The sequence below is a fragment of the Podarcis muralis genome, chromosome 1, assembly GCF_964188315.1.
Source record: "Podarcis muralis chromosome 1, rPodMur119.hap1.1, whole genome shotgun sequence".
Taxonomy (NCBI): domain Eukaryota; kingdom Metazoa; phylum Chordata; class Lepidosauria; order Squamata; family Lacertidae; genus Podarcis; species Podarcis muralis.
This window is the reverse complement of record NC_135655.1, coordinates 6,234,245-6,259,179: the sequence shown is the minus strand read 5'-3', so window position 1 is coordinate 6,259,179 and position 24,935 is coordinate 6,234,245. Positions and strand designations below refer to the sequence as shown.

At 46.3% G+C, this 24,935-nt stretch overlaps 1 protein-coding gene and 1 non-coding gene across 5 annotated transcripts; both read left to right on the top strand.

Moving 5' to 3' along the window:
* Window positions 1–1,194: 1,194 nt before the first annotated feature.
* Window positions 1,195–23,607, top strand: DLGAP5 (DLG associated protein 5). 4 transcript variants are annotated; one of them, XM_028727693.2, is made up of 19 exons: window positions 1,195–1,304; window positions 4,196–4,438; window positions 5,384–5,604; window positions 6,971–7,051; window positions 7,577–7,664; window positions 8,073–8,177; window positions 9,529–9,602; window positions 10,179–10,465; window positions 11,156–11,280; window positions 12,131–12,260; window positions 14,514–14,599; window positions 14,789–14,949; window positions 15,319–15,414; window positions 18,066–18,285; window positions 19,014–19,215; window positions 20,303–20,363; window positions 20,474–20,723; window positions 21,648–21,697; window positions 23,381–23,607. In XM_028727693.2, exons 2-19 carry the CDS (start codon window positions 4,207–4,209, stop codon window positions 23,480–23,482), a joined length of 2,571 nt encoding a protein of 856 aa, XP_028583526.2. In that variant the 5' UTR covers window positions 1,195–1,304; window positions 4,196–4,206; the 3' UTR covers window positions 23,483–23,607. The 4 variants fall into 4 exon arrangements, with proteins under 4 accessions (XP_028583526.2, XP_028583436.2, XP_077773414.1 ...); XM_028727603.2 differs by having other exon boundaries at window positions 11,156–11,292; XM_077917288.1 differs by lacking the exon at window positions 6,971–7,051 and having other exon boundaries at window positions 11,156–11,292.
* LOC114585627 (small Cajal body-specific RNA 14) lies at window positions 7,814–7,946 on the top strand. Its single transcript, XR_003703934.2, has one exon.
* Window positions 23,608–24,935: the final 1,328 nt, after the last annotated feature.

Sequence of the window (24,935 nt, the reverse complement as noted above, 5' to 3'; positions counted from 1 at the left end):
CAAGAGAAGAGAAGACTCCCTGGAAAAGACCCTGATGTTGGGAAAGATGGAGAGCACAAGGAGAAGGGGACGCCAGAGGACGAGATGGTGGGACAGTGTTCTCGAAGCTACCAGCATGAGTTTGACCAAGCTGCGGAAGGCAGTGGAAGACAGGAGGGCCTGGCGTGCTCTGGTCTATGGGGTCACGAAGAGTCGGACACGACTAAACGACTAAAGAAGAACAACATATATAGGGTGCCTACATTCTGCACGGAATGGTTGCATGGCAATTACTTTGATAAAATACATATTTTGTTACGTGCAAATGGCTTGAGATACCTATCAGGTCCATCAATTACCATATAGCATATATTCAACAGAAAAGACTGCGACAATTTGTTGTTGACAAAAGACAGCTGGACATATAAAGGGCCCCATACTTTCAGTAGCTTAGGGCCCAAATCTGGCCCTGCCCCAGACATCCCATTTACAGTGGGGTTTTTAATTTTTATTGATTAATTCAAAAGCTGATATCATCAAGTAAAGATTCCAAGTACGTAATATCAGGAATAACTTGATGATAGTAGGAGCTGTTTGACTGGAAAAGAGGTGGTGGATTCCCCTTCCTTGGAGGTTTTTAAGCAGAGGTTGGGTGGCCAAGAATCCTTATTGCACAGGGTTGGACTAGATGACCCTTGGTACGCCTTCCAGCTTATTATTCTACGATTTAAAATTCTTTTAAAAATAGAATCAATGTTTGTCTCTTTTCACATTAAATAAATAAGAACTGATTTAGAAAAAAAAAAACACAACAAAAATTCTGTTCCTTGCTTGCCGGTTGCAGTAGAAGCTACGTTTTTAAAAACAACATCGAATTCCTAGAGTTTCCAGGAGGAGCATCGAATCCCGCCAGTTCCTAATAGGCGTGCAACTCTGCTTTCTACCTACCTCTATGCCAGCGGCTCTCTGAAAGGAAGAAGCCAGCCAATGAAAGAACGTGTGACTGAGTTATCCGCTTCGGAGCCAATGAAAGAGCGAGTGACGGGATTCTCCACTTCGGGCCAATCAGTGGCCCTGGAGTGCGGCGGAGGGCGTGGAAAAGAGAGACGCGGCCCGAAAGAAGAAGGCGGGGCCGACGTTGTTGTTTCCACCCCCACCAAAGCGCGCTTGAGCAAGCGAGCCTCCAATTGGTGGACAAAACAGCCAATGGGCGGCCTGCATTCCGACGCGGGCGACCAATCAGCGGCGGGGACCATAATATTTGAATCTGAGGAGAGCCGAGAGGCGGTTTGGGGGTCGGCGCTGGAGCGGGGAGGCCGCGTTTGGTGAGTTGAGCGGGCGGCCGTGGGGAATGAGAAGGCCCCATAAATTGGGGTGGGGGGGCGGGTGAAAGAAGGGGCTGAGGGGGTGGAGGACCGGTCGCTCGGCGGTTCGTCCGTCGTCTTATGAGTGGGGGAAGCTTCGGCCGAACGCTAGTCCTCCTTCGCGGAGCGGGTCTGCGGAACTCCCTGCCACAAGATAGCCGCCTACTTGGACGGCTTTCACAATGAGGGTTGGGAAGATTTGCGGAGGCATCAATCGCGGCTGCTCTCCAACGAGCGCGCTGTCCTCTGAATAATTCCGGGATATTAGGTGGCCTACGATGCCAGTCCTTCTCGGAGTAGACCCATTGGAGTCAATGGCCACGAAGGCTCTGCTCTGCCTCCGCAGCTGGGAGGAAGCAAATGCTTGTGGGTGCCGGTTGGTGGGAACCACAAGTGGGATTCCCATCTGGGGTACCTGGTCGGCCACTGTGAGATTTGAATGCTGGGCCCCCTTTGGCCTGATCCTGCAGCAGGGAACTTACTTGTTGTTGTCGTTTAGTCGTGTCCGACTCTTCGTGACCCCCTGGACCAGAGCACACCAGGCACTCCTGTCTTCCACTGCCTCCTGCAGTTTGATCAGACTCATGCTGGTAGCTTCGAGAACACTGTCCAACCATCTCGTCCTCTGTCGTCCCCTTCTCCTTGTGCCCTCCATCTTTCCCAACATCAGGGTCTTTTCCAGGGAGTCTTCTCTTCTCATGAGGTGGCCAAAGTCTTGGAGCCTCAGCTTCAGGATCTGTCCTTCCAGTGAGCACTCAGGGCTGATTTCCTGAAGAATGGATCGGTTTGATCTTCTTGCAGTCCATGGGACTCTCCAGAGTCTCCTCCAGCACCAGAATTCAAAAGCATCAATTCTTTGGCGATCAGCCTTCTTTATGGTCCAGCTCTCACTTCCATACATAGGGAACTTGCTACTATGTGTTAAATTTGCAAACCACCCCTCATCCAGATATCTCAGGACATGGTTAGGCAAACTAGGGGCCAGATCTGGCCCAGTCGCCTTCTAAATCCGGCCCGCGGACAGTCCGGGAATCAGCGTGTTTTTACATGAGTAGAATGTGTCCTTTTATTTAAAATGCACCTCTGGGTTATTTGTGGGGCATAGGAATTCGTTCACCTTTTTTTCAAACTATAGTCTGGCCCCCCACAAGGTATGAGGGACAGTGGACCGGCCCCCTGCTGAAAAAGTTTGCTGACCCCTGCATCAAGACGCTGTTTCATAGCATTACATTCTTCCTGATTGCACATCCTCAAGTAGCCACTTCCTATGCGTGCAGGGATATTGTAGTTTTTTTCTGTCTGGACAATTTACAAGGAATTGCAAATGGGGAAAGGTGCTGTTGCGCTCAAATCCTGCTTAAGGGTTCCCCATTGGGGCACCTCATTGTCCCCTGTGAGAACTGGATGCTGGACTAGGCTCTTCTTGTATATTGAGCTACAGAAGACTCCTATTGCAGGCAAACCAGGCAGTTGTTGTTGTTGTTGTTTAGTCGTGTCGGACTCTTCGTGACCCCCTGGACCAGAGCACACCAGGCACTCCTGTCTTCCACTGCCTCCCGCAGTTTGCTCAAACTCATGCTGGTAGCTTCGAGAACACTATCCCACCATCTCGTCCTCTGTCGTCCCCTTCTCCTTGCGCCCTCCATCTTTCCCAACATCAGGGTCTTTTCCAGGGAGTCTTCTCTTCTCATGAGGTGGCCAAAGTATTGGAGTTTCAGCTTCAGGATCTGTCCTTCCAGTGAGCACTCAGGGCTGATATCCTAAAGCAGGCAGTACATTAAACTAACAGGGCGGGGGGGGAATGTCTGACTCAGCTTCATTTTTTAAAGTTTGCTTTGTAACAGAAGAAAATCTTTCATGGAAAGTAACAAACATGTACACTTTGCGTCTTCATTTTCAATCTGTGTTCTTTTTCACAGTTCGTTCAGTATGAGGCACTGTTGTCATAGACATCATGTAGTTGGAGGAAAAGGGAGGGGAGAGAGATGGGGGTAACGTTCTTTGGTTCTACTGCATAGTGTTAGCATCATGTGGGTAGGTCCTATAGTACTTTTAAACAGTGTTTTGCTGCAATACCATTTACCTATGTCCGTATCAAAGCCAAGTAGCTTGTCAATGTAAGTGAACTGGAACGCAGTCCAAAAAACCTCAAGGGCAAGATCTTTGTCCTGGCAGCAGATGTGACAGACTTTGCTTTCCTTTCTCCCTGCCAGCCCCTCGAGCATCCCACCCCAAACTGCTCCAGAGGGTCTTCCAACTCTGCCTGCCAAGCAGATCTTGGAGACACCTGGGAAGTGGGTATCTGCACATGGGAGGTCCTGTTTGCATAGGCAGAAGTATGTTGTGCAAGTGTTGTTGTTGTTTAGTCGTTTAGTCATGTCTGACTCTTTGTGACCCCATGGACCAGAGCACACCAGGCACTCCTGTCTTCCACTGCCTCCCGCAGTTTGGTCAAACTCATGTTCGTAGCCTCGAGAGCACTGTCCAACCATCTCGTCCTCTGTCGTCCCCTTCTCCTTGTGCCCTCCATCTTTCCCAACATCAGGGTCTTTTCCAGGGAGTCTTCTCTTTTCATGAGGTGGCCAAAGTATTGGTGCCTCAGCTTCAGGATCTGTCCTTCCAGGGAGCACTCAGGGCTGATTTCCTTCAGAATGGAGAGGTTTGATCTTCTTGCAGTCCATGGGACTCTCAAGAGTCTCCTCCAGCACCAGAATTCAAAAGCATCAATTCTTCAGCGATCAGCCTTCTTTATGGTCCAGCTCTCACTTCCATACATCACTACTGTAGTGCAAGTAGGGTGCCACAAAAGGGCGGGCATCCATAGCCTATAATCTTTCTCACTTCGCATCTAGAAAACAGCAAGATGGCTGCCACTTTTGCTGCTCGGTACAAAAAGGACCTAAGTACGGAGGCCTTGAAGACAAAACTTGCCCACCGAAAGTCCATTTCCCAAAAGGAGAGCAGACACAAGGAATTTAATAAAGGCAGGCAGTTTGGACTCATTGATGTCAACGCACAAGCATCAAGAAATGGTGAGCCTTCACTGCTGGAGGAGTCAGGTGAAGGATACTTCCTGAGGAGCAGCACAAAGTCAAGTAAGTAAAGACTTGCAACTCGTGTTTGACAAAGCAGTGATTTCTAGACTCTGTCATTGTAGAGTTTCCTACATCTACAAAGTTAATGTGCTACAGAGGCCTTATTAACAAAACAGAAACTGATAAATGACCCAAGTTCAGACGTCACCCACCCCAGAATTCTAAGGCACCCAAACGTTAAGATGTTAAGTTAGAGGTGACGTGGGAGAGGCTCATTTGCTGATGATAGTAGATTATTTATCAGAGTGGTTAAAACAAAAAGATTTTGAAGAGCTCCAAAAAGATCTCTTGAAAGTGGGCGAACAGGCAGTAAAATGGCATGTGCAATTCAGTGTATACAAGTGTAAAGTGATTCATGTAGTGGCAGATAATACTAATTTTGCATATTTGATCCTCTGGACTGAAAGACAATGAATGACCAGGAATGAGACTTTGGGGTAATAGTGGATAGGTAGATGAATATGGCTGTCTCCAATTTAGGTCCCTTTTGGAAGTAAATCATATTGAAATCCATGAGATGTTTTGATGTAAACACAGATGTCGAGTTCAACTTATTTTGCCGCTTTTATCAAAATTTATACCCCTACAACATTATTTGGAATCCTCCCCCGAAATTCTACGAAAATACCTTCTGGAAGATTCCTCAAGCTCAATATCATATGAGGTGGCCAAATTTTGCACTTTGGTAATCAGGAAGCGTAAATCTCCTCTGTTGAATGGCACACTGCGAAGTTCCCTTGTGTAATCCTTTCTCCCCCCCCCCCTTTTTTTTCTTTTCTGATGTTGTTGTTGATTTCTTTTTGTTTGATCTTGTGGTGTTTAGTGTCACTGGCTTTTGCCGCAATAAAACTTGAAACTTGGAAACTAAACACAGATGTGATTGGACTGTTAATTCCTCTGAAGTTATTCTGGTGGGATCTAAAGTTATTTTTGTTTTCCATGTAGGCCAGAAATCAAGTGCTTCAGCTAAGTCTCGCGAACAGGAGCGTTTGGAAATGCTACAGCGTTACAAAGCTGAGAAAGAACTACGGAAGTTAAAAGAGCAGAGAAAGCCCATATTTAAATGTGGGCAATTCAAACCAGAGGCACCTGGCTTCCTTTCAAAACCATCAAATATACCGGTGCTCAACAAGCCAAGGGAAACTGTAACAAAAGCAGCAAGTGTGGTACTTGTACTTAACTCTCTTGTGTTTCTTTTCCATGTTGTTGGGTTGTCCTACTTTGTCCAAACCAGAGTTGAATATTATAGTTTGAAATAGGTTCTGATTTTGGAGGGGTGGTATGCCTTATGTGGACCAGAAAAAAAGGGATTGGTGGGTAGTGGTTAAGGAAGGAAGGAATCAGCCTGATTCACAATGGGCACTCCAATAATTGATGTGTGTTATGTGTAATTGTGGTGCTGACAGTCACTTGTGTTCCATTATTTATTTATTTTTTAAAATAATAAATAAATAAATAAATAAATTTATTTGTATCCCGCTCTCCCCAGCCAAAGCCAGGCTCAGAGCAGCTAACAACTTGTGTTCCATTATTAAAGTCAAGGGCCTTCAGAGCAGGGGTTTGCCAGGGTAGCTTGTTTTGAATAAGATTGTCCCCTGAAGCACGATAAGGGAAGTACATAAGTTCTCATTTCAAACACTCAAGCACTTCCATCAGGGGAAAAATAACATATGCATGCAACCTTCTAATGTGACTTGGGCTGTGCACACATTACTGGCTTTAAGCACAACTAGGCCATTCTTTCAGTTTGAAAACTGGTGCTTTTTTAGGGGGGAGGGGGAGGGGGAATGCATCAAAGCACAAAATTTCAAAGGAAATGACAGGATAGATCTGGAATGTAGCTAATATTGTGTGTATACCACTTCCCAAACCGGCAGTTTGAGCGCACTGGATGTAGGTTAAACACTACTGTGTACACAGGTTTTCACCTCAAAGTAAATAAATGTACCCTGTAAGAACAAATTTGAGCATGGTGTTTGCCCTGGTTTGCTGGTCACAGAGGTGTACTGATAGGTATGTTATAGAAAAATGGGGGGGGGGTGGCTTTTGCTGCCCAACTCCCCAAGGTGCTGAGTCCCCTAAGTCCATAACCCATCAGAGACAAATGGATGGAGGCAGGATGCAGTGAAAGCAAGGCAAGTCTTTATTTTTCTGTTCCAACAAAGTTCCCTCCCCTCCTGGTAAGGAGGTAAGAGAGACAAAGAATAAAGTGTGCAGGGACCTTTAAAGACTTTTGAAATTGTCCAACCCCTTCAGTAGAGACCACCCTAAAAGCATCATGCATGCATCATAGAAGGTGGTGGTCTGTCACAGAAATTTGAGAGTGTTGCTTTTTTCGTGTCTTGTTAGGATACCTGATTATGGTCACTGATTTTGGACAGCCTGGCCATTCTTTCATATGGCTGGCGACTCTGGTTAGGAGGTGCAAATACAGGATTTATTTTTTTAAATTGTTTATTGGTTAAAAATTTAATAGGAAATGTGTGTTTCTGGGGGTGATGTGTGCTTACTCTATGTGTTGGGTATTCCTAGGAAGCGCGTTTAACAAGGTCAAAGGTGAAGAATCAATTGCAAGAATCAATCAGACCACCAGCTAGACCACCGCAATCAGTGGTTTGTCTTACATTTTTATTCTTTTACATGTGGTTTGAACAGAAAAATGAGCTGCTAGAACTATGGCAGCTTGGTAATAAACCAGGGGTGGGTAGTCTTTATTGTTGGTGTTTATTTATTTCTACATATGGGGCTAGGTTTGTGTGTTATGTGTTTGCAGCTTGAAATTAAGGGTCATGGCCAACTCAAAAAGTTTGTAGCTTTGCAAATGTTTTATGTTAATTTGAGCCCTTATAAAAATTTAATAATGGCAAAGTAAATCCTAACCTACCTATATATGTTCGGCCAGAATATTTGCAAGTGGGCTTATTTGCAAGAATAGATGTAAGGTTCATATAACTGAGTTAATTGTCTTATTGGGAATTAACGGAAGGTCCTGTAGAAGTAAATGGATGGTAAACTCTCTCTCTCTCTCTCTCTCTCTCTCTCTCTCTCTCTCTCTCTGTGTGTGTGTGTGTGTGTGTGTGTGTGTCACAGTAACAAAGTTATGCATTTATGAAACCCTGACTCCATTTCTCTCTATAGATGGTACCTAGCAAGGGTTCCACTCTGCAAACAGCTCAGCATAACCAGAGGCAGATCTACGTAGACAAACCCTCCAAAGAGAGGAAAGGTATGCATCGTCTTCCAAACACTGCAGGATTGCCCCAAACCTTTTGGGGCTACTATACGTGTGAGTTTCTGGATAGCGTAGTGCTAAAGCACTGCTCCTGGAGCTCTGAGTTCAAGTCTTCCATTGAACTCCTGGACATGCAAAGCAATGTGGCTGCAGTTGGAATTGGTTGCATTTGTTAATCGTATGAGTGTGACTCCCAACAGCCACGCACAGAAATCTATTGGCTCCCACGGCAGGTCCTGTCCAGTTATCAGGTCTTCTGTGAATTACTGCCACGTACAGCCTCTGCTAAAACACACTGGGACTTGATTCTGAGTAGGTTGTGCTGTTGACGTCTTGCACCCAGAATGTGAAATGTTTTAAGGGAGTACACATCAACTTCCTCTCTCTCTCCCCCACCTTCAGGGGTGCAGCCTTCAACTTCCACAACTGCTGCTAGAAGAGCTACAAGGGCCACCGCTGCTGCTCTGACCAAAATACCACAGATATCTCGGCCCGCTGTGAGCGCAGGTGAGTGAGGTAGTAAATAGCTGTGGATTGGGGAGTGAAACGTCAAGCAATGCATATAGCGACAACTCTGCATTTTCTTCTTGGCCCAAATTGAACTTTCAACATGTTTTTTTCCTCCAGGAACATAGGAGGCTGCCTCATACTGAGTCAGTCGTTGGTCCATCTAGCTCAATAGTCTGTACACTGACTGGAAGCAGCGCTCTAAATATTACTGCTATAGTAATGCTCCGGCCACGCGCCCCTCCCTCACCTGTCCTTACCATCCAGCCGGGTCAGGTTCAGAGAAACGGCAGCATATACTTTTTATAGGACAAAACGCATTAATAGGGTAGTTGCTGCCACCACTCCCTTGTACCAGGGCACCAGAAAACGTAACTCAAGGGAGAAAGTTATGCTTCCTAATTACCAGCTGCCCTGCCCTGCAAGTTACTTTCACAAAAATGCAGGCAGAAATTCAACAGGTAGTGCGAAACTGATTGGTCAGGCTTCTGGACTCAGACTTCCCCCCAGAATGGCACACAGGACAAGGAAAGTTCTCTTTTTAAAATTTATTTTAAAAAAAACAGGTTTAAACATACTTTTAAAAGTAGGCACATTCTCTTATACAGTTCAAACAGAAAACAATAACGTGGTAAAGTATAGCTAGCTAACATACTTACAAATGAGAACAAAGGTAAAGTTAGTATAATTTCAAAGTCCTCAATGGAATCTGCATCTCAAAGACAGAAAAGATCTTCATTACAAAGACCCACAGGCAGGACAACTATCAGCAAGGTGGTAAGCTGACAGACAGGCAGGTTGCAGAGTGCACCCCAGGCTACTTTCTCAGAGTCTTTATTTCTAAAACTCACCTGGAAACGGAAATCCGATCCAATCAAAATTCTTGATGATGTTTAAATTCACCAATGGTCAGCTAATTGACTAATAACTTAACTTGGGGCAGCTGAGCTTGTTAATTCTCAGGAACTTGGATCAAAAGCTTCTTCAGAGACTCACCAGATACCCATTCTCAGAGTGATTAGGGTTGATAACTCATTCACACCCAGACAGCTTTGTTAAGTACCAGGTGCTAGAATACCACTAATCACTTGGTGAGTTTCTTTTTGCAGATGCTCACAATAAGGATTCTCACTCCCATAGACAGCAAGTCTCCACTTAAAGCAACAAGAACGCATTCCCCATAAATCCTTTGGCCTTTTTGGTCTCCCCACAATGCTTTGCTTCTTCACTACAACTGCCCTTCCCAAATATCTGGGATGTGTCCCCATAGAAAGCTTTTGAGAAACTTCTCTGACTTGTCCTTCCTTGTTCTGATGAGCTTTTCAGAACCTTGCAGCTTTTCTTGTTTTAGGTTTTCCACCGCAGAAAAGGGAAGCAAGTAACAGCAAGCAGCAGCAGAGAGGGGTCAAAAATGCAAAGGCAACAGTAAGTGTCTTGGCTTTTCCTAGTGTTTCACACACTGCAACCTTCATATCAATAATCTCTACAGCCCTGTTTGTTAGATTGCTGTTATCATGTAACGGGGGAATGATTAAGAATCTTGAGCAGGGTTCGGGGACTGGGTGGCTCTCCATACGTCAGTGGACTTCGCTTCCCATCAGCCAACATTTCCAATGTTATCTGCTTTTCTAGTTGTCCTATCTGCAATGCATATTTCTAGAAGGGTAACAATGATGGAAACTGTGTGTGTGTGTGTGTGACCCTAATAATAATAATAATAAATTTTATTTATATCCCGCCCTCCCCAGCCGAAGCCGGGCTCAGGGCGGCTAACAACAATAAAGCAGTACAAAAGTAGAGCATAAACAACACTCTAAAACCATTCATTATAAAATTAATTAATTCAAGCCACTGGCAACAATAATAATAAATTTTATTTATATCCCGCCCTCCCCAGCCGAAGCCGGGCTCATTAAGGGTGAGATGTTGTCTCCTCCTTACTGGCTGAGAAAAGTCCATATAATTCAAGAAAAAGAAATAAACGTTTATGTCCTGTTACAGGTGTTGTGTGGCGTGAAAGAGAATCATTCAGTGGAGCCTCTGATCACCCAAATCCCTTTGGCTACAGCCGCAAAGCTGAAGAAAGAAAACCTGGAGAAAGAAAACCTTCCAGCCCCTATCATCCTGGCTCCTGCACCACAAAGGAGAGAGCGCTCATTTGCCCCTCAGAATTTTGTGTTCAAGCCTCTGGAGGGTTTGACTGCCTACAAAGTCAAGCCAATGTCCCCTTCCAAGGCAGAGGTATTCCTGTCGCCCAATCTTTGCTGGAGCCCTGCAGAGACCACCAGGTAATGGGCTACCATAGGGTCCTCTGATGAGATAAGGAGTTGCCCAAGTGTTTTTGTAACATCTCTCTGACCTCTGCAAAAATTGTCCTTTTTAGAAATTAAAAATTGGTACTTCCAGCTCCCGAAGGTTTTACTATGAATTGCTGTGGCCTTTGTCCCCAAAGACATTATCCACTTTTGATAGAACCATGAGATCTGGGAAGTCCTTTAGAGTTGACACCTTGACTAAGGCCAATTTTATGAAGGCTCAGATCCAGTGTTCAGATTTCCTGAGTGATCTGAATATTTGCAAGCCTGATTTCGTTAAAAATATCAGTGGAGAGCTGCCTGCTGTTTATTTTGAAGTAGCTGTGGCAAATGAGTGCACTGCCTTGACCCAGTCAAAATGCCATGTAAGAGAAGCAGCCCCGCTATTCCTTTCCTTGCAGGAGAGTTTCTGTGCTATGTCATTAATGGAACTTAACTGCCTAAATGCTGTAATGTTCTGTCTATTCAGATGCTTGCCTAATAATAATAATAATAATAATAATAATAATAATAATAATAATAATAATAATAAATTTATTATTTATACCCCATCCGTCTGGCTGGGTTTCCCCAGCCACTCTAGGCGGCTTCCAACAAAAGATTAAAAATACATTAAAACATACATGTAAAACATAATGCCAAGTAAATTATTATTCTTCCTAGCAAAATCCCTGGAGAAGGTGCTCTGGAAGCTTTGCCACAGGACTGTGGGCTTAAACAGAAGGTCTCTAGCCCAGGAATGACAAAGGCAGATCTTCAGGAACATCCGTCTGTACTTGAATTTCCAGGTGCTAACACAGGTGTGTCGGAGGGAGGGAGAGCGCTTTTGTAGCATAGTTGCTAGCCTTCAGCCTTCCACTTTGAACTCACAACTGGTCCTAGTCAAGTTGCCCTTCTCCCAGCCCCTTCACCTGAATGCCAACCTGCCTTATAGGTTTGTTGTAAGGCTTTCCTAAGCTATCGATCTGTTCATATGGAATATGTATCTTGCTTCATAGCCCCACAAGGCTTTCAAAGCAGCTGCTGAAAGTTTCAAATTTAGGAACAGGAACTGCATGCTGTTCGTGTGATGTCCACCCAAAATACTTCAAGCATTGTAAAACACAATTAAAATGCTAAACCTATTTTTAAGATTGTGACATTTAGTGGACTGAAGCTTAAGTTGATTTATCATTGCGGCTGAGACTGGAGAGTGATACAGTCTTGAATTGTAAAGTGTTGCAACTTCCTGTATCCTCCAATAGCACCTATTCAGGTTACAGACACTTCAGGTTACAGACTCCGCTAACCCAGAAATAGTACCTCGGGTTAAGAACTTTGCCCCAGGATAAGAACAGAAATTGCATGGCAGTGGGGCAGCAGCAGCGGGAAGCCCCATTAGCTAAAGTGGTACCTCAGGTTAAGAACAGTTTCAGGTTAAGAACGGACCTCCGGAATGAATTAAGTTCTTAACCCGAGGTACCACTGCATTACAGTTTTATGGATATACAGTATAAGTTTAAACTTGATAAGTCGTCAAAAGGCAGGCAATTCATTCAACCAGGCGGACTGACAGAGTTATATTGCAGCATGATTTTTTCCCTGTACTTTTTACAGTGTTCTGCAGTTTTCTCTGTAAAAATATCCTTCATCTTTCAGAATGTGTAACTGAAGAAACAATGGATGCGACTCCCTTTGAAAAGCAGATCAATCCACAGAAAGTGGATCTGCCAGCCAGCGATTCATCTGACCCAGCAGGAGAGCCACAACACAATGTGCCCTATTTCAGGTTTGTACAAAAGGGCAGAGGGGTCCAGACTGATACACTTGGGAGCGTGACTGAAGAGAACACTGGCTTGTGGAACACTCACTTTATGGGCAGTCCCTCTGCTTTGTATGAGATTCACTTTGCAATCAAAGTAACTGCAGAGCAAAATGCTTGACCCAGTAAAATACATTTTAGTTAGCTGCCCTCTTCCTTTTGAGCTGCAGTGTCTCTAAAGCTCCTTTTTAGCCCATTCATCTGGCACACTTTCCCTCTCACTCAGCTCAAAGCCCATTGACACCTCAAACACATCTGAACTCTTAAATGGAGGGGTTGGCTCAGTTGGCATTGGGAAAGCCCTTCACAGATGTTTTGCGACTTAATAGAACAGCATGAGAACTTATTAATCATCCAAGGAGATTACCTCTCTCCCAGATTTATCATTATTATTTCTCTAAAACCATTTTATGCTGTCCGTCGTTAGTAAAATATTCAATATATGCAGCAATATCTATAACTGAATTAAATGCATCATCATACTAGGTAAAGGTAAAGGTACCCCTGCCCGTACGGGCCAGTCTTGACAGACTCTAGGGTTGTGCGCCCATCTCACTCTATAGGCCGGGGGCCAGCGCTGTCCGCAGACACTTCCGGGTCACGTGGCCAGCGTGACAAAGCTGCATCTGGCGAGCCAGAGCCGCACACAGAAATGCCGTTTTCCTTCCCGCTTGTAAGCGGTCCCTATTTATCTACTTGCACCCGGGGGTGCTTTCGAACTGCTAGGTTGGCAGGCGCTGGGACCGAGCAGCGGGAGCGCACCCCGCCGCGGGGATTCGAACCGCCGACCTTTCGATCGGCAAGCCCTAGGCGCTGAGGCTTTTACCCACAGCGCCACCCGCATCTGTATCATCATACTAGCAAGGCCTCAAATGGTAAATAAGTTTTTGTGGACCATTTTATCCTCACAACCACCATGTAAGGTTGGTTAGGCTGAGAGACCAAGGACATGTGTGATATAGTGGGTGGTTTGTTGGGCCAGGGCCTGGCAGGACTGGGCTCAGATCCTTACCTGGACACACAACTCCCGGGATGACTTCAAGGCAGTCACCCTCTTTCAGTGAAACCTCCAACGCAGGGCACATTGTGAGGAAGAAGCAGGGAACCCCCAGGGATGCCACCTGAAGCTCTACTGCTGAAGGGTGGAATGCAAATGCAAATTATTTTAAAGGGCTGGGAATTGGAGCAAAGTTTGTGTGAAGCCCACCCTGTCTCCAGTATTGCCAAGTACAGTGGTACCTCTGGATGCAAATGGGATCCGTTCTGGAGGGTGAGTCGTGTTTTGCCACTTCTGCGCATGCACGTGACGTCATTTTGAGCGTCTGTGCGAGCAGCGAAACCCAGAAGTAACGCGCTCCGTTACTTCTGGGTCGCCGCGGAGCGTAACTTGAAAATGCTCAGTCTGAAGCACATTTAACCCAAGGTATGACTGTACTCAAGGGACACGGGTGGCGCTGTGGGTTAAAGCCTCAGCGCCTAGGACTTGCCAATCGAAAGGTCGGTGGTTCGAATCCCCGCGGCAGGGTGCGCTCCCGTCGTTCGGTCCCAGCGCCTGCCAACCTAGCAGTTCGAAAGCACCCTTAAGTGCAAGTAGATAAATAGGGACCGCTTACCAGCGGGAAGGTAAACGGCGTTCCATGTGCTGCGCTGGCTCGCCAGATGCAGCTTGTCACGCTGGCCACGTGACCCGGAAGTGTCTGCGGACAGCGCTGGCTCCTGGCCTATAGAGTGAGATGAGCGCACAACCCTAGAGTCTGGCAAGACTGGCCCGTACGGGCAGGGGTACCTTTACCTTTACCTATGACTGTACTCAGGGACGCGGGTGGCGCTGTGGATTAAACCACAGAGCCTAGGATTTGTCGAACAGAAGGTCAGCGGTTCTAATCCCCGCGACGGGGTGACCTCCCGTTGCTCGGTCCCTGCTCCTGCCCACCTAGCAGTTCGAAAGCACATCAAAGTGCAAGTAGATAAATAGGTACTGCTCCGGTGGGAAGGTAAACAGCATTTCTGTGTGCTGCTCTGGTTCGCCAGAAGCGGCTTAGTCATGCTGGCCACATAACCCGGAAGCTGTCTGTGGACAAACACCGGCTCCCTCGGCCTATAGAGCGAGATGAGCGCGCAACCCCAGAGTCGGTCACGACTGGACCTAATGGTCAGGGGTCCCTTTACCTTTACCTTTTATGACTGTACTCATTCTGTCTGTGTGCTTCTCTTTTAAAGAAACCTCCTTCGGTGCGAGGCAGAGAGACTGGCATCACATTGCCTTGAGTGGGATGGAGCAGCTGAGGCGGATATTCCAGAGGATGGTAAGTGAAGAAGCTGAAGGAGGAGTTGCAAAATTGCTGTCCTGGATGGAACAGTTTGCTCGCGTCTGTTGGCCCGAGTGGCTTTGGCCTTGACACTCTCAAGCTACACAAGCGAGATTTGTACGAATTAGGCTTCTTAATGTCTCATCCAACACTTTATTATACATAATGAAATATTCATTTCCACAGCCAAAGATCTTGTCCGTACCACTGTTGGGCAAACCAGGCTGCTGATAGCCGAGAGATTCAAGCAGTTTGAAGGGCTGGTGGATAACTGTGAGTTCAGACGCGGAGAAAAGGAAACAACCTGTGATGATCTGGATGGATTCTGGGATATGGTGAACTTCCAAGTAAGAGCTCTGTTTTTTAAAGCTTGTCTCATATTCAGGTGGTTCTTCAAGAGCACATTGTCATCCCACAACTTCAATACAGGACATTTATCCTTCCCACTAGCATTGTCTGCAAATCAGCTTTGGGGAAGCTGTTTCATGATTCTTCAGGTTTAGCCCTTTGTCTTTTACCCTGTAAGTTTCTTGGGCTTTTAGGGCTCTTTGTCTTGTTTTTCAAAGAATGCAGCCAAGTGAAGTTTTAAATTTAAGTCACTTGGGGACCGTTTAAGTAACAAGCAACATTAATCAGTTTAATAAATACAGCTAATTGAGCTGGTTAGCCCTGCCGTCGTTGTTTCTTTCTCATTGCTTTTGGTTTTCTGAATATAGGTAGAAGACGTAAAGAAAAAATTTGAGAACTTGAGGAAACTCCAGGAGAATGGATGGCAAATGGCAGACGATGTCCAGGCCAAGAGACCTCTCAAGGTATGAGAGGCCTCTGTAATTCTGCTCTTGGGTTGTCAGTCTAACACAGGGGTCTGCAACCCGCGGCTCCGGAGCCGCATGTGGCTCTTTTACACCTTTGCCGCGGCTCTGGGGCGGATACTAGCGAGGGGAGGAGGCGCATTGTGCGCCCTGACACTCCCCACTGTGGCGGGCACTGTACTGGCTGTGACGTCGCATGGGGGCGGTGCGTGCGTTAGTCACGCACCGTCCCAACGTCACCTTCCCACCTGCCGGCCCGCTACATTGTAAGGGGCATGTACGCTGGTCACTGCATTGAAAGGGGGCATGTACGCTGGTCACTGCATTGAAAGGGGGCATGTACGCTGGTCACTGTTTCGAAGGGGAGTGAAGAACACACACACACAAAAAGGTAACTTGTTAATTTAACGTTTATTTCTATGAGGAGGAGTAATTCTGAGGGGTCAAACAAAGAAATAATAAAAAAAAGTGACAAAAAAGTTATTTTTATAATGACGAGTTTTGCGGCTCCCAGGTTTTTTTTCTTCAGAAACGGGTCCAAGTGGCTCTTTTTGTCTTAAAGGTTGCAGACCCCTGGTCTAACAGGATTACCAAAATACAGACTTTCCCAAAGCAACTCCAGGAGGTTGCTAAAAAACCCCCACAAATACTTCTCTCACTTTTTGGAGTAGATCTTCACTAGGCCTCTAGGCAGGAAACCAACCTTTTCTCTCTAGGGTAACTGTCACGTAGCCTCAGCAGCTGCGACTGAAACAATCACAGACTGCACTCACATCGCTGACCCATGTATCCTTTGTGCTGTATTTTGGTTTGTAAGCTCACTGGGGATCATGTTTTTGTTTCGTCCAACCAAAAAGTGGCCCATGCCATCCCCCATCCTCACACCCATCATCCCCTTGCTGACCAACAGGGCAGGGTGGGAGACTGGGCACTCTGACCAGAGTCGGGAGGGGGAGGCCTGTGCGGTTCTTTGAATTTGTGCACACACACAGTTCAAATAGTAGAAGGTGCCAGAGAGAGATGCTTGCTAAGTAAGAGTGATCTGTAAGGCTTGCAACCTCCAGTTCCTGGCCTTTGGCAAGCCCCCTGCTCTCAGTATGCGGTGGTGGTAATAACACTGGTCAACCTTCAGGAGAGCCAGTGTGGTGTAGTGGTTAAGAGCGGTAGTCTCGTAATCTGGGGAGCCGGGTTCGCGTCTCCGCTCCTCCACATGCAGCTGCTGGGTGACCTTGGGCTAGTCACGCTTCTTTGAAGTCTCTCAGCCCCACTCACCTCACAGAGTGTTTGTTGTTGGGGAGGAAGGGAAAGGAGAATGTTAGCCGCTTTGAGACTCCTTAAAGGGAGTGAAAGGCGGGATATCAAATCCAAACTCTTCTTCTTCATCGGAGATAATGTGAAGCACACTGATTGCTTGAAATGTGTTCTAGAGAAGTAAATCAAAGAGTGCCTTTAGGAGAAAAAGTCAGGGTTCCATCTGCACACTTTTAGCTTTAATTCCTGCATTGCAGGGGGTTGGACTAGATCACACTTGGGGTCCCTTCCAACAATTCTGTTAATCTAACCAGCGATTTTGCTGTTTCCGTAGTGAGTGGAGTCCATGTCATTCTATAGTTCACCACTAGAGGGCTCTATATCCCAGTGGAACTTTTGTCAACCTGGGGGCCCTGCAAATGTTTTGGAACTACAACTCTCATCAGCCCCTGTTAGCACAGCTGGGCTGGCACAGGCTAATGGGAGTTGTAGTCTGAAACATTTGGAGGTCCTCAGGTTGGTGAAGGTTGGTCCCACAGGATAATAGGCCAGCTGTATTTGGCTAGCCCTAAAGTTACTGTAGGACACGGGTGGCGCTGTGGGTTAAACCACAGAGCCTAGGACTAGCCGATCAGAAGGTCGGCGGTTTGAATCCCAGTGACTGGGTGAGCTCCCGTTGCTCGGTCCCTGCTCCTGCCAACCTAGCAGTTCGAAAGCACATCAAAGTGCAAGTAGATAAATAGGTACCACCCCGGCGGGAAGGTAAACGGTGTTTCCATGCGCTGCTGTGGTTCGCCAGAAGCGGCTTAGTCATGCTGGCCACATGACCCGGAAGCTGTACGCCGGCTCCCTCGGCCAATAAAGCGAGATGAGCGCCGCAACCCCAGAGTCGGCCATGACTGGACCTAATGGTCAGGGGTCCCTTTACCTTTACCTTTAAAGTTACTGTGCCAGCTAGTTCCAAAGTTTGCAATCATTATAAGTTTGCAGGACTTAAGCTGCAACCATTACTGAAAGAGCCAGGTCTGGACGCAGCAGATTTGTAGCAACTGTTGCCTGGTCAGAAATGCTTCCTTTCTGTGGTAGATAACTGAGAGGGTTGTGGCGGAGCAGCTATAGACATTCCTGGATGAGCCTGATTTTCTGGATCCATGCCAGTCTGGTTTCAGGCTTCGGCTGAGATTTCAATTGGCACTTCCCTGGCTGCTGTGGGAGGCGTGGGGAACCTTTAGTCCTCCAGGTGTTGCTTAAATTCATCTCCCACTAGCCCCAGCAAGCATGGGCAGGGATGCAGTAATTTATCTACATCCGGAAGGCTGAAGGGTCCTGCACTGTGCCAGTTTTCTGTCTGAGCTCTTAGAAGGTGGGGAGAAAATGCTGTCCTGCCTTTTGTCTTTCAGAAGAAAGCAGCCCCTCAAAGGGCAACCAAAGCAGGGGGTGGCTCTGTTGAAAGGAGAGCAGCCCGAAAGCGCCTTGCAGCGATAAAGGCAGCCGTGAAGAACAAGATGAAAGCAGAAGGGCTGATGGTGGAGGCTGTAGGTCAAGAAACCCCAAAGCAAGTGGAGAAGGTGACCTTCGATGGCGGGTTTTTCAAAATTGAATCACCCAGGCCCTTCCCAGGTCAGTGTTGGAGCAGTTCCTTCTGTGAGTGAATTTGGGCGTGAAGGGGAAGCTTCTTTGCTGCAGGGGGCGCCTCTGGAAGTCTAGTGCGCTTCTAGTGAGCGTGCCTTACTCAGTTACTGGGAATGAGGAGCATGGAGGTGATGGTGAAGCATGTCTCTCTTTAGATAAGGAATATTAGGTAGGGGAACCATGAATTTATCCGCCTACCCCAGACCAGATGTTTTGGTTATACATACTGTGAGCTAGGAGGCAGTGTGTGTGCTTCCTGTTCTCTATAGACATACACACCCACTGCACAGCACAAAGGTTTATTGAAACAACTCCAAAAGTGAGAAGACTCAGTTCTTTGGTTTAAGACCTCTCCTTTAGTTGGGCCCTGTAGCCAGTGAAGATTTCACTCTGTACGCTGTACCTGTTAAAGTTTCTAGCTCATTTTCCAGGGCAGTTACATACAAAGGATATTCTTCAGTAATCCCATTGAGAAGTTTTCAGGGTATGAATGGTGGAAGCCATCTCCTAGTTTTCTGAGTGGACACAGCTGGCACACCAGTCCAAACAGGAAGAGAGACTGGAGCCAACCTTCTGCCATCCCCTATGTCAGATTTAAGCAGCTTCTATATGTTTCAGGACACGGGGCAATTCTGAAGAATTCAGATTTTCTATTGACATGCATGACATCCTAATACAATACCCATTGATTTATTCCTCCTCTCTCCACTGCACAGGCAGGACTCCTCAGTCTACAAGCAGGACTTCCAGGCGGATGACTCCAAGATCTGCCAACAGGGCCCTGCTTCAGAGCTGTGCAGATACCTGTGTTGTAAGGCTAAGCACGCCAACCGCGTCCATCGCCATTCCTCCTCCTTCGGATCCAAGTGCGGTGTTGGAACCTGCCAGAACTGACCTCTGCTGCATTTCTGAACAATGGTATGCACTTGGCCTGAATGTGAGCCCTTTTTGTCTGGTGCAGAAATGACTCTCTGTGTTAGTGAGATCCAGATGAATCGCCTCGTCAGTAGCTATTTCCAGATCTTTTCCGGGGTGAGGAATCTGTGGACCTCCGGATATGGCTGACCTACAGCTCCCACCAATGTGATCAACAGTCAGGGATGATGGGAACTGTAGTCCAGCATCATCTGGCCACAGCCTCCCCCTTCCCTGGACAAGGAAAACACAGTGTTTTGCACAGTAAATGGCAAAAATTATTTTGGGTGTTCACACACAAAGCATGAAACGGGTCCGCTTTCTATTTGTCCCCACCACAGTTATTCTGTCTTGGTGAATAGAGGCTCCATTCAGCCCCCAAGGTTTATGTAGGCTGGTGCTGTTGAGCAGGTTAGTTGCAGCTGCTGGGTGCGATCCACACTGAGCTAGAGGATTGGAACACCAAAGTTGAAACCCTCATTTGCTTTTGCCACCTCTTGGGGCACAACCAGTACCTGCTCTCTTCCTGCACCACAGCGCTCTGCTCAAGACCTCTGCCTTCTTTTCCCTGTGCCAGGTGATTGGTTGTATGGCTTGGAGTTGAATTGTCATTGGAAGCTGTTCATTTTAACTCGTGCTGAAAATACCCTTGCGGAGAGCACAACTTAAAAACTCGCTGCCTTCCTCTCCCATCTCAGTTCCCTCCGGCAAAAATGCACGACCCAATTTTTGTTGGCCATGGGTACAGCTCTGTCACCTCGGTCTCTTCCAGTGCTGAGCATTGTGATATTTTGTTCCAGCTGTAGGAAAGATGCAGTTGGGGCAGAGGGTGGGATCCTGCTGCTGGCATATTTGCCTGGGAGAAGCAGCTGTTCATTTCAGACAAGTGCTTCTCTGTGCTAATTCACGCTGTAAACTTTGCCCTTGTAATTGTCCATCCAGTATCTTGGACGTAAACTGAGAGGGAGAATTTGGGCCGCCCTTGTCAGCTGTCATTCACACCCATGCACACCTTCCCCCAAGATGAACGTTTTAAAAACCTAACATGCAAGTTTCTGACTGATGATGAACACGTGTGGTCTCCCCCCAGTAACATCCAAGCTGCAGAGGAACCCTGTGCTACAGCAGAAGACATGGCGAAAGAAGCTGCTGTAAGTTGTATCGTCTATGTTGAATGTGTGCCTGTCCTGAAAGTTCAGAATGGCCCCCTTCTCATTCTGCTCCTTGAAATCTCTCTCTCTCTTCCTTCCTGAACTCTTAGGATGTACAAACAACCACTTGTGACAGCAGATCACCCTTGTGTGATATGGATGACTTGATTTCTACTGATTCTCAGGGCCTGGAAGGTTCCATTGATAAAATAGAAGTTCCAGAAGCTACAGAAGAGGTGAAACAGACGATTGCAGATCTGGGCGAACAGGATGTTCTTTCATGGAGTCCCAAGGAGGATTCCCAGCCTGAAGGAACCTGCTCCCAGGCTGAAGAGCTGTCCACTCCAGAATGTCAAACAGGTAGATTTCCACGGGGCTTTTTAGGCAGCGGAAAGAACCTCTGGCTGAGGTCCATGTATTATTCTGTGATTACATGAACAGTTCGGAATTTGAATTCAAGGAGCTGCTTGTATCTCACTCACCACATTGTGTTTTTGGTGCACTTTAAAGACTAACAAATGCATTGTGGCATAATCTTCTATGGAGGTTACAGCCTGCGTGATCAGCTGCTTTAAGCTGTAGATGGAAGGAGGAATTCAGCATAGGGCTGTAACAATTGCTGTTTGGAGGCTCCCCTAACCCCACTGAGCCAATATGGGGTCCCTTGCAAGGGCTAACAGGGTTTGTCAAATCTGGCCCAGAACCTTTAGGCTGCCACCCCAGGCTTGTTTTTCAGGAAAAGGAAGTCTCATTGTGAACAGTGTGGCAGACTTCCAAGTTCACATGTTAAGCATTGGGGGTGGGTGTCTCGTTGCTCCTATATTCTCACCCTGCTGACACATCCTTGTGTTTGACTGCTATATCTTGAAATGAAGATATTTCCTGTTTGTTACAGGCAACTCCCCATTTGTGCAGGGGTTGCATTCCGAGTCATTATGCACTTGCGTGAAATTGCATAGAATCAGAACACCCGTTGAAAAAGCCTCAAAACACTGTGTTTTGCCCCCTTTGGTGACGTTTTCGCATCACCTTTGGGTTCAGCGCTGTGCACATGTGCAGTTGCGCACACATCAGACATGTCCCCAACAGTCACTGCCTGTGCTGGTTTTGAGATGGGACAGCAGTGAGTCCCTGTTGTCATTCATGAACCATAGGTACTTGGTAACGAGATGTGTATCCTCAAACCTTATTGACACAGCCCACTAGAAACCCTCTCCTACATACTATTGAACCAGACCTAAGTTACGTTAAAAAGCCCGCTGGAAATATGTCCTTATTTTCCAGGTTCTCTTCTCTGTGACTTCTCCTGCGATGGTGCAGTGCCTGAACTCCAGGTATGTTTGTTTGAAAAGGAGCTAAGGGTTGGGTGGACTTCTAAAGACTAGCAACTGTAACATTTCTCCAATTACTGCGACAAATCTGATGCCATGGTTTCCTGTTAAATATATATACCATATTTTTCTGTGTATAACACACCCCCTATTTTGGGGGACTCAAATTTATGAAAATGGGGGAAGATGACCCCTGTGTATAAGACTACCCCCATTTTTTAACATTATTTTAGAGTAAAAAAAATCCGTAGTCTTATACATGGAGATTATGCATAATGCAGATTATGATGCGCCATAAGGAGGCAAAGGACTCAAACTGTCTGCTGCAATGAAGTCAGGCTTATGTCAAGAAGCCCTTTCTCTTTCACCTCCCCCCCCCCCCAAAAAAAAAAAAAAAAACTCCTTGGAAATCAGTAACAAACTGACATAGATTATTAGCAAAGAGCAGCCGTGGGCTCGTCAGAGCAACTGAGCATGAACACATCTCCTCATCAGATCCTTTTCTCAGAGTGAAAATTTCTCTGGATGGCATTCTATCCAACTTCTTGACTCTACATTTGAAAAGCACGTGACAGCTTCATGAGGACAAATGGCCAGGTCCCTGCCCCAAAGCAGCCTACAATCTAAATTCAACAATTTGGGGTGGGGTGGGGTGGGGAATGTTAAGGAAATGCAGTTTACTTCCCCTCCCATGGCTGGCGTCACAGTTTTCCCCACATTGTGATTTTTTTGCATAGCACGTGCATGCATACACCATTCACAATATATTGCCAGGTCAAAAGTTATGAAACCGATATCACAATCTGGACTTCAAACCAGTTTTGGACAATACAGTGATATATCGCTCAGCCTTATATGTCACCTTCATTACTTTGGCAGATCAAAAACCTAGGGGGAAAGTTAGGGTAACTAACTTCTCTTAAGGCTGGGCAATGAGGCAATTCAGCGTATTACGTTCTTCTAATCCACACAGGAACTGCTTCTGCTTATGACAAGCAACTGTAAGGCTACCGTTTATGATAACTATATATCTGTCAGATGGTATCTCTAAATTCGGTGGGAGGATCCTTGATCTCCCTTTTAGGCTGTTTGCTGCGCCAACCGGTTAGGTCACTTTTTTGAAAGCCCTGGAGGCAGTTGCTATTGAGCAAGAAGCCTCTGAGTCACTTATGTTAAGGAAGCCGTTCATTGCATGCATGCATGCAAGTGTGAAGTGGGTGTAAGGCACGCAGCAATGAAAAGAGCTTGGATGCTGTTTGTGAAAGCACTTGTCAGTCTTTTATCACTTGGCTATTATTGAGAGGAGGCAGGTGAATGTATATTCTGTCTTGAAATAAGAGGGGAAGTGCAGGTCATAGAATTGTAGAGTTGGAAAGCGACAGATAGGAATTAACCCCTTGCAGTGTAGGAATCACAGTTAAAGAATCAGGTGACCATCCAGCCTCTGCTTAAAAACTTTGAATGATGGAGAGCCCATCACTTTCTGAGAGAGTCCATTATGCTGTCAAACTGCTTTTGCTGCCATAAAGTTTCTTCCTAAAGCAGGAGAGCAGATTTCTAGCCTCCTTCCAAAAGTTTGAATTTTTCAGCAGTGTACAACATGCACCTGATTTCCATGGACATGATTTATTTACTGCTTTCCTGTCTATATTATATTATATAACCTTCCTTATTTGTTCCCCACAGCCCAGCCTAGATGAAAGCCTTTTCGTCACTCCGAGGAACCAGGCAGAGAAATTTGTGGCCAACCCAAGCAACGACCTCATTGTTTTCTCTCCACTTACTTAATCAGAAGGGGCAGAATAAGATTGATTTTTATTTACAAACCGGGGTGGGTGGGGGGAGTGGGTAAAAGGAAATTTACTGTGTTTTTTCTGTTTTTAAGTACTCCTATTAAATGTTTATTAAAGTTTGGTCTGTGTCTTCTGAGTTGCCTTTCAGTATCATCTGTGTGGGTTCTTTAACATCTTTCCTCATCCATAATCCCTCTTCCCTCCCAAAATCAACTATGATCCAGAACTGTTTTGGGGGAAATCTATTTCTGTTTCAGCTCAGACCTGTCGTGTATTGTAACAAGCTGGGTGGGGTGTATTCTGTGCTGTATGCAGCAGTGGGAAAAGAATAAAACAAAATGCCTCTGGCTAATTTGGGACAGGAAAATGTGAGTGCTGTGACCTGCACCATTCATGTCAATATGAAAGCTCTGTGGGTTGTTGCTTTTTAACCTAGTTTATGCTGTGATTTGCCAGATTCGATTGGAGGACATTCTGTTCACAGGATTATGCCTTCCTCTGCCTTTCACCTCCACTTCTAGGGAGGAAGATAACTTCCTCTTACAGAACCACAAGAGGCTGTAAAACGAACCCTGCCCATCCTCCGGGCCAGTTTCCCAAAGTTTGGTACACATACCCCTGGGGTCCACGAAAGGGTACACAGCAGAGTTTGCTCTAGTCCAAATAAAAGCAGTATTGTTTGGGAGTTTTTTTTGCCCGAGGTATGCCGGTAAGACTGAACACTGTTGGGGCGAGGTGATCACCGTATTTTTCGCTCTATAAGACGCACCAGACCACAAGACGCACCTAGTTTTTGGAGGAGGAAAACAAGAAAAAAAATATTCTGAATCTCAGAAGCCAGAACAGCAAGAGGGATCGCTGCACAGTGAAAGCAGCAATCCCTCTTGCTGTTCTGGCTTCTGGGATAGCTGCGCAGCCTGCATTGGCTCCATAAGATGCACACACATTTCCCCTTACTTTTTAGGAGGGAAAAAGTGAGTCTTATAGAGCAAAAAATAGGGTATGTTATGAACTGCCCTGGGATTCTACAGATGAAAGGCTGAACACAAATTGAATAAGCATGATAATGTTAAGTTTGGTGAGCACCACTTCAAGGCCCCTGGTTTCCAACTGTTTGGGTATGTTCACCCACAAGTCCAAATTGGTATTATTCATCAATGTTGGACCTTAGGATTTCTGAAGGTGCCAGTACTCCTATACTGATAAGTTTTGAAATGTTTCTCCCACCCCCTTCCCCACATAACACCAGTCTTGAAAGACCTACATTGGCTCCCAGTACGTTTCCGAGCACAATTCAAAGTGTTTGTGCTGATCTTTAAAGCCCTAAACGGCCTCGGTCCTGTAGACCTGAAGGAGCGTCTCCACCCCCATCGTTCTGCCCGGACACTGAGGTCCAGTGCCGAGCGCCTTCTGGCGGTTCCCTCACTGTGAGAAGCCAAGTTACAGGG

Excerpts from the sequence above, each read along its gene's own strand:
- DLGAP5 (XM_028727603.2), top strand. The coding sequence starts at position 4,207 with ATGGCTGCCACTTTTGCTGCTCGGTACAAAAAGGACCTAAGTACGGAG. Across the intron at positions 10,466-11,155 it reads AGCCCTGCAGAGACCACCAG|CAAAATCCCTGGAGAAGGTG; the intron begins GTAATGGGCTAC and ends TATTCTTCCTAG. Across the intron at positions 18,286-19,013 it reads ATCACCCAGGCCCTTCCCAG|GCAGGACTCCTCAGTCTACA; the intron begins GTCAGTGTTGGA and ends TCCACTGCACAG.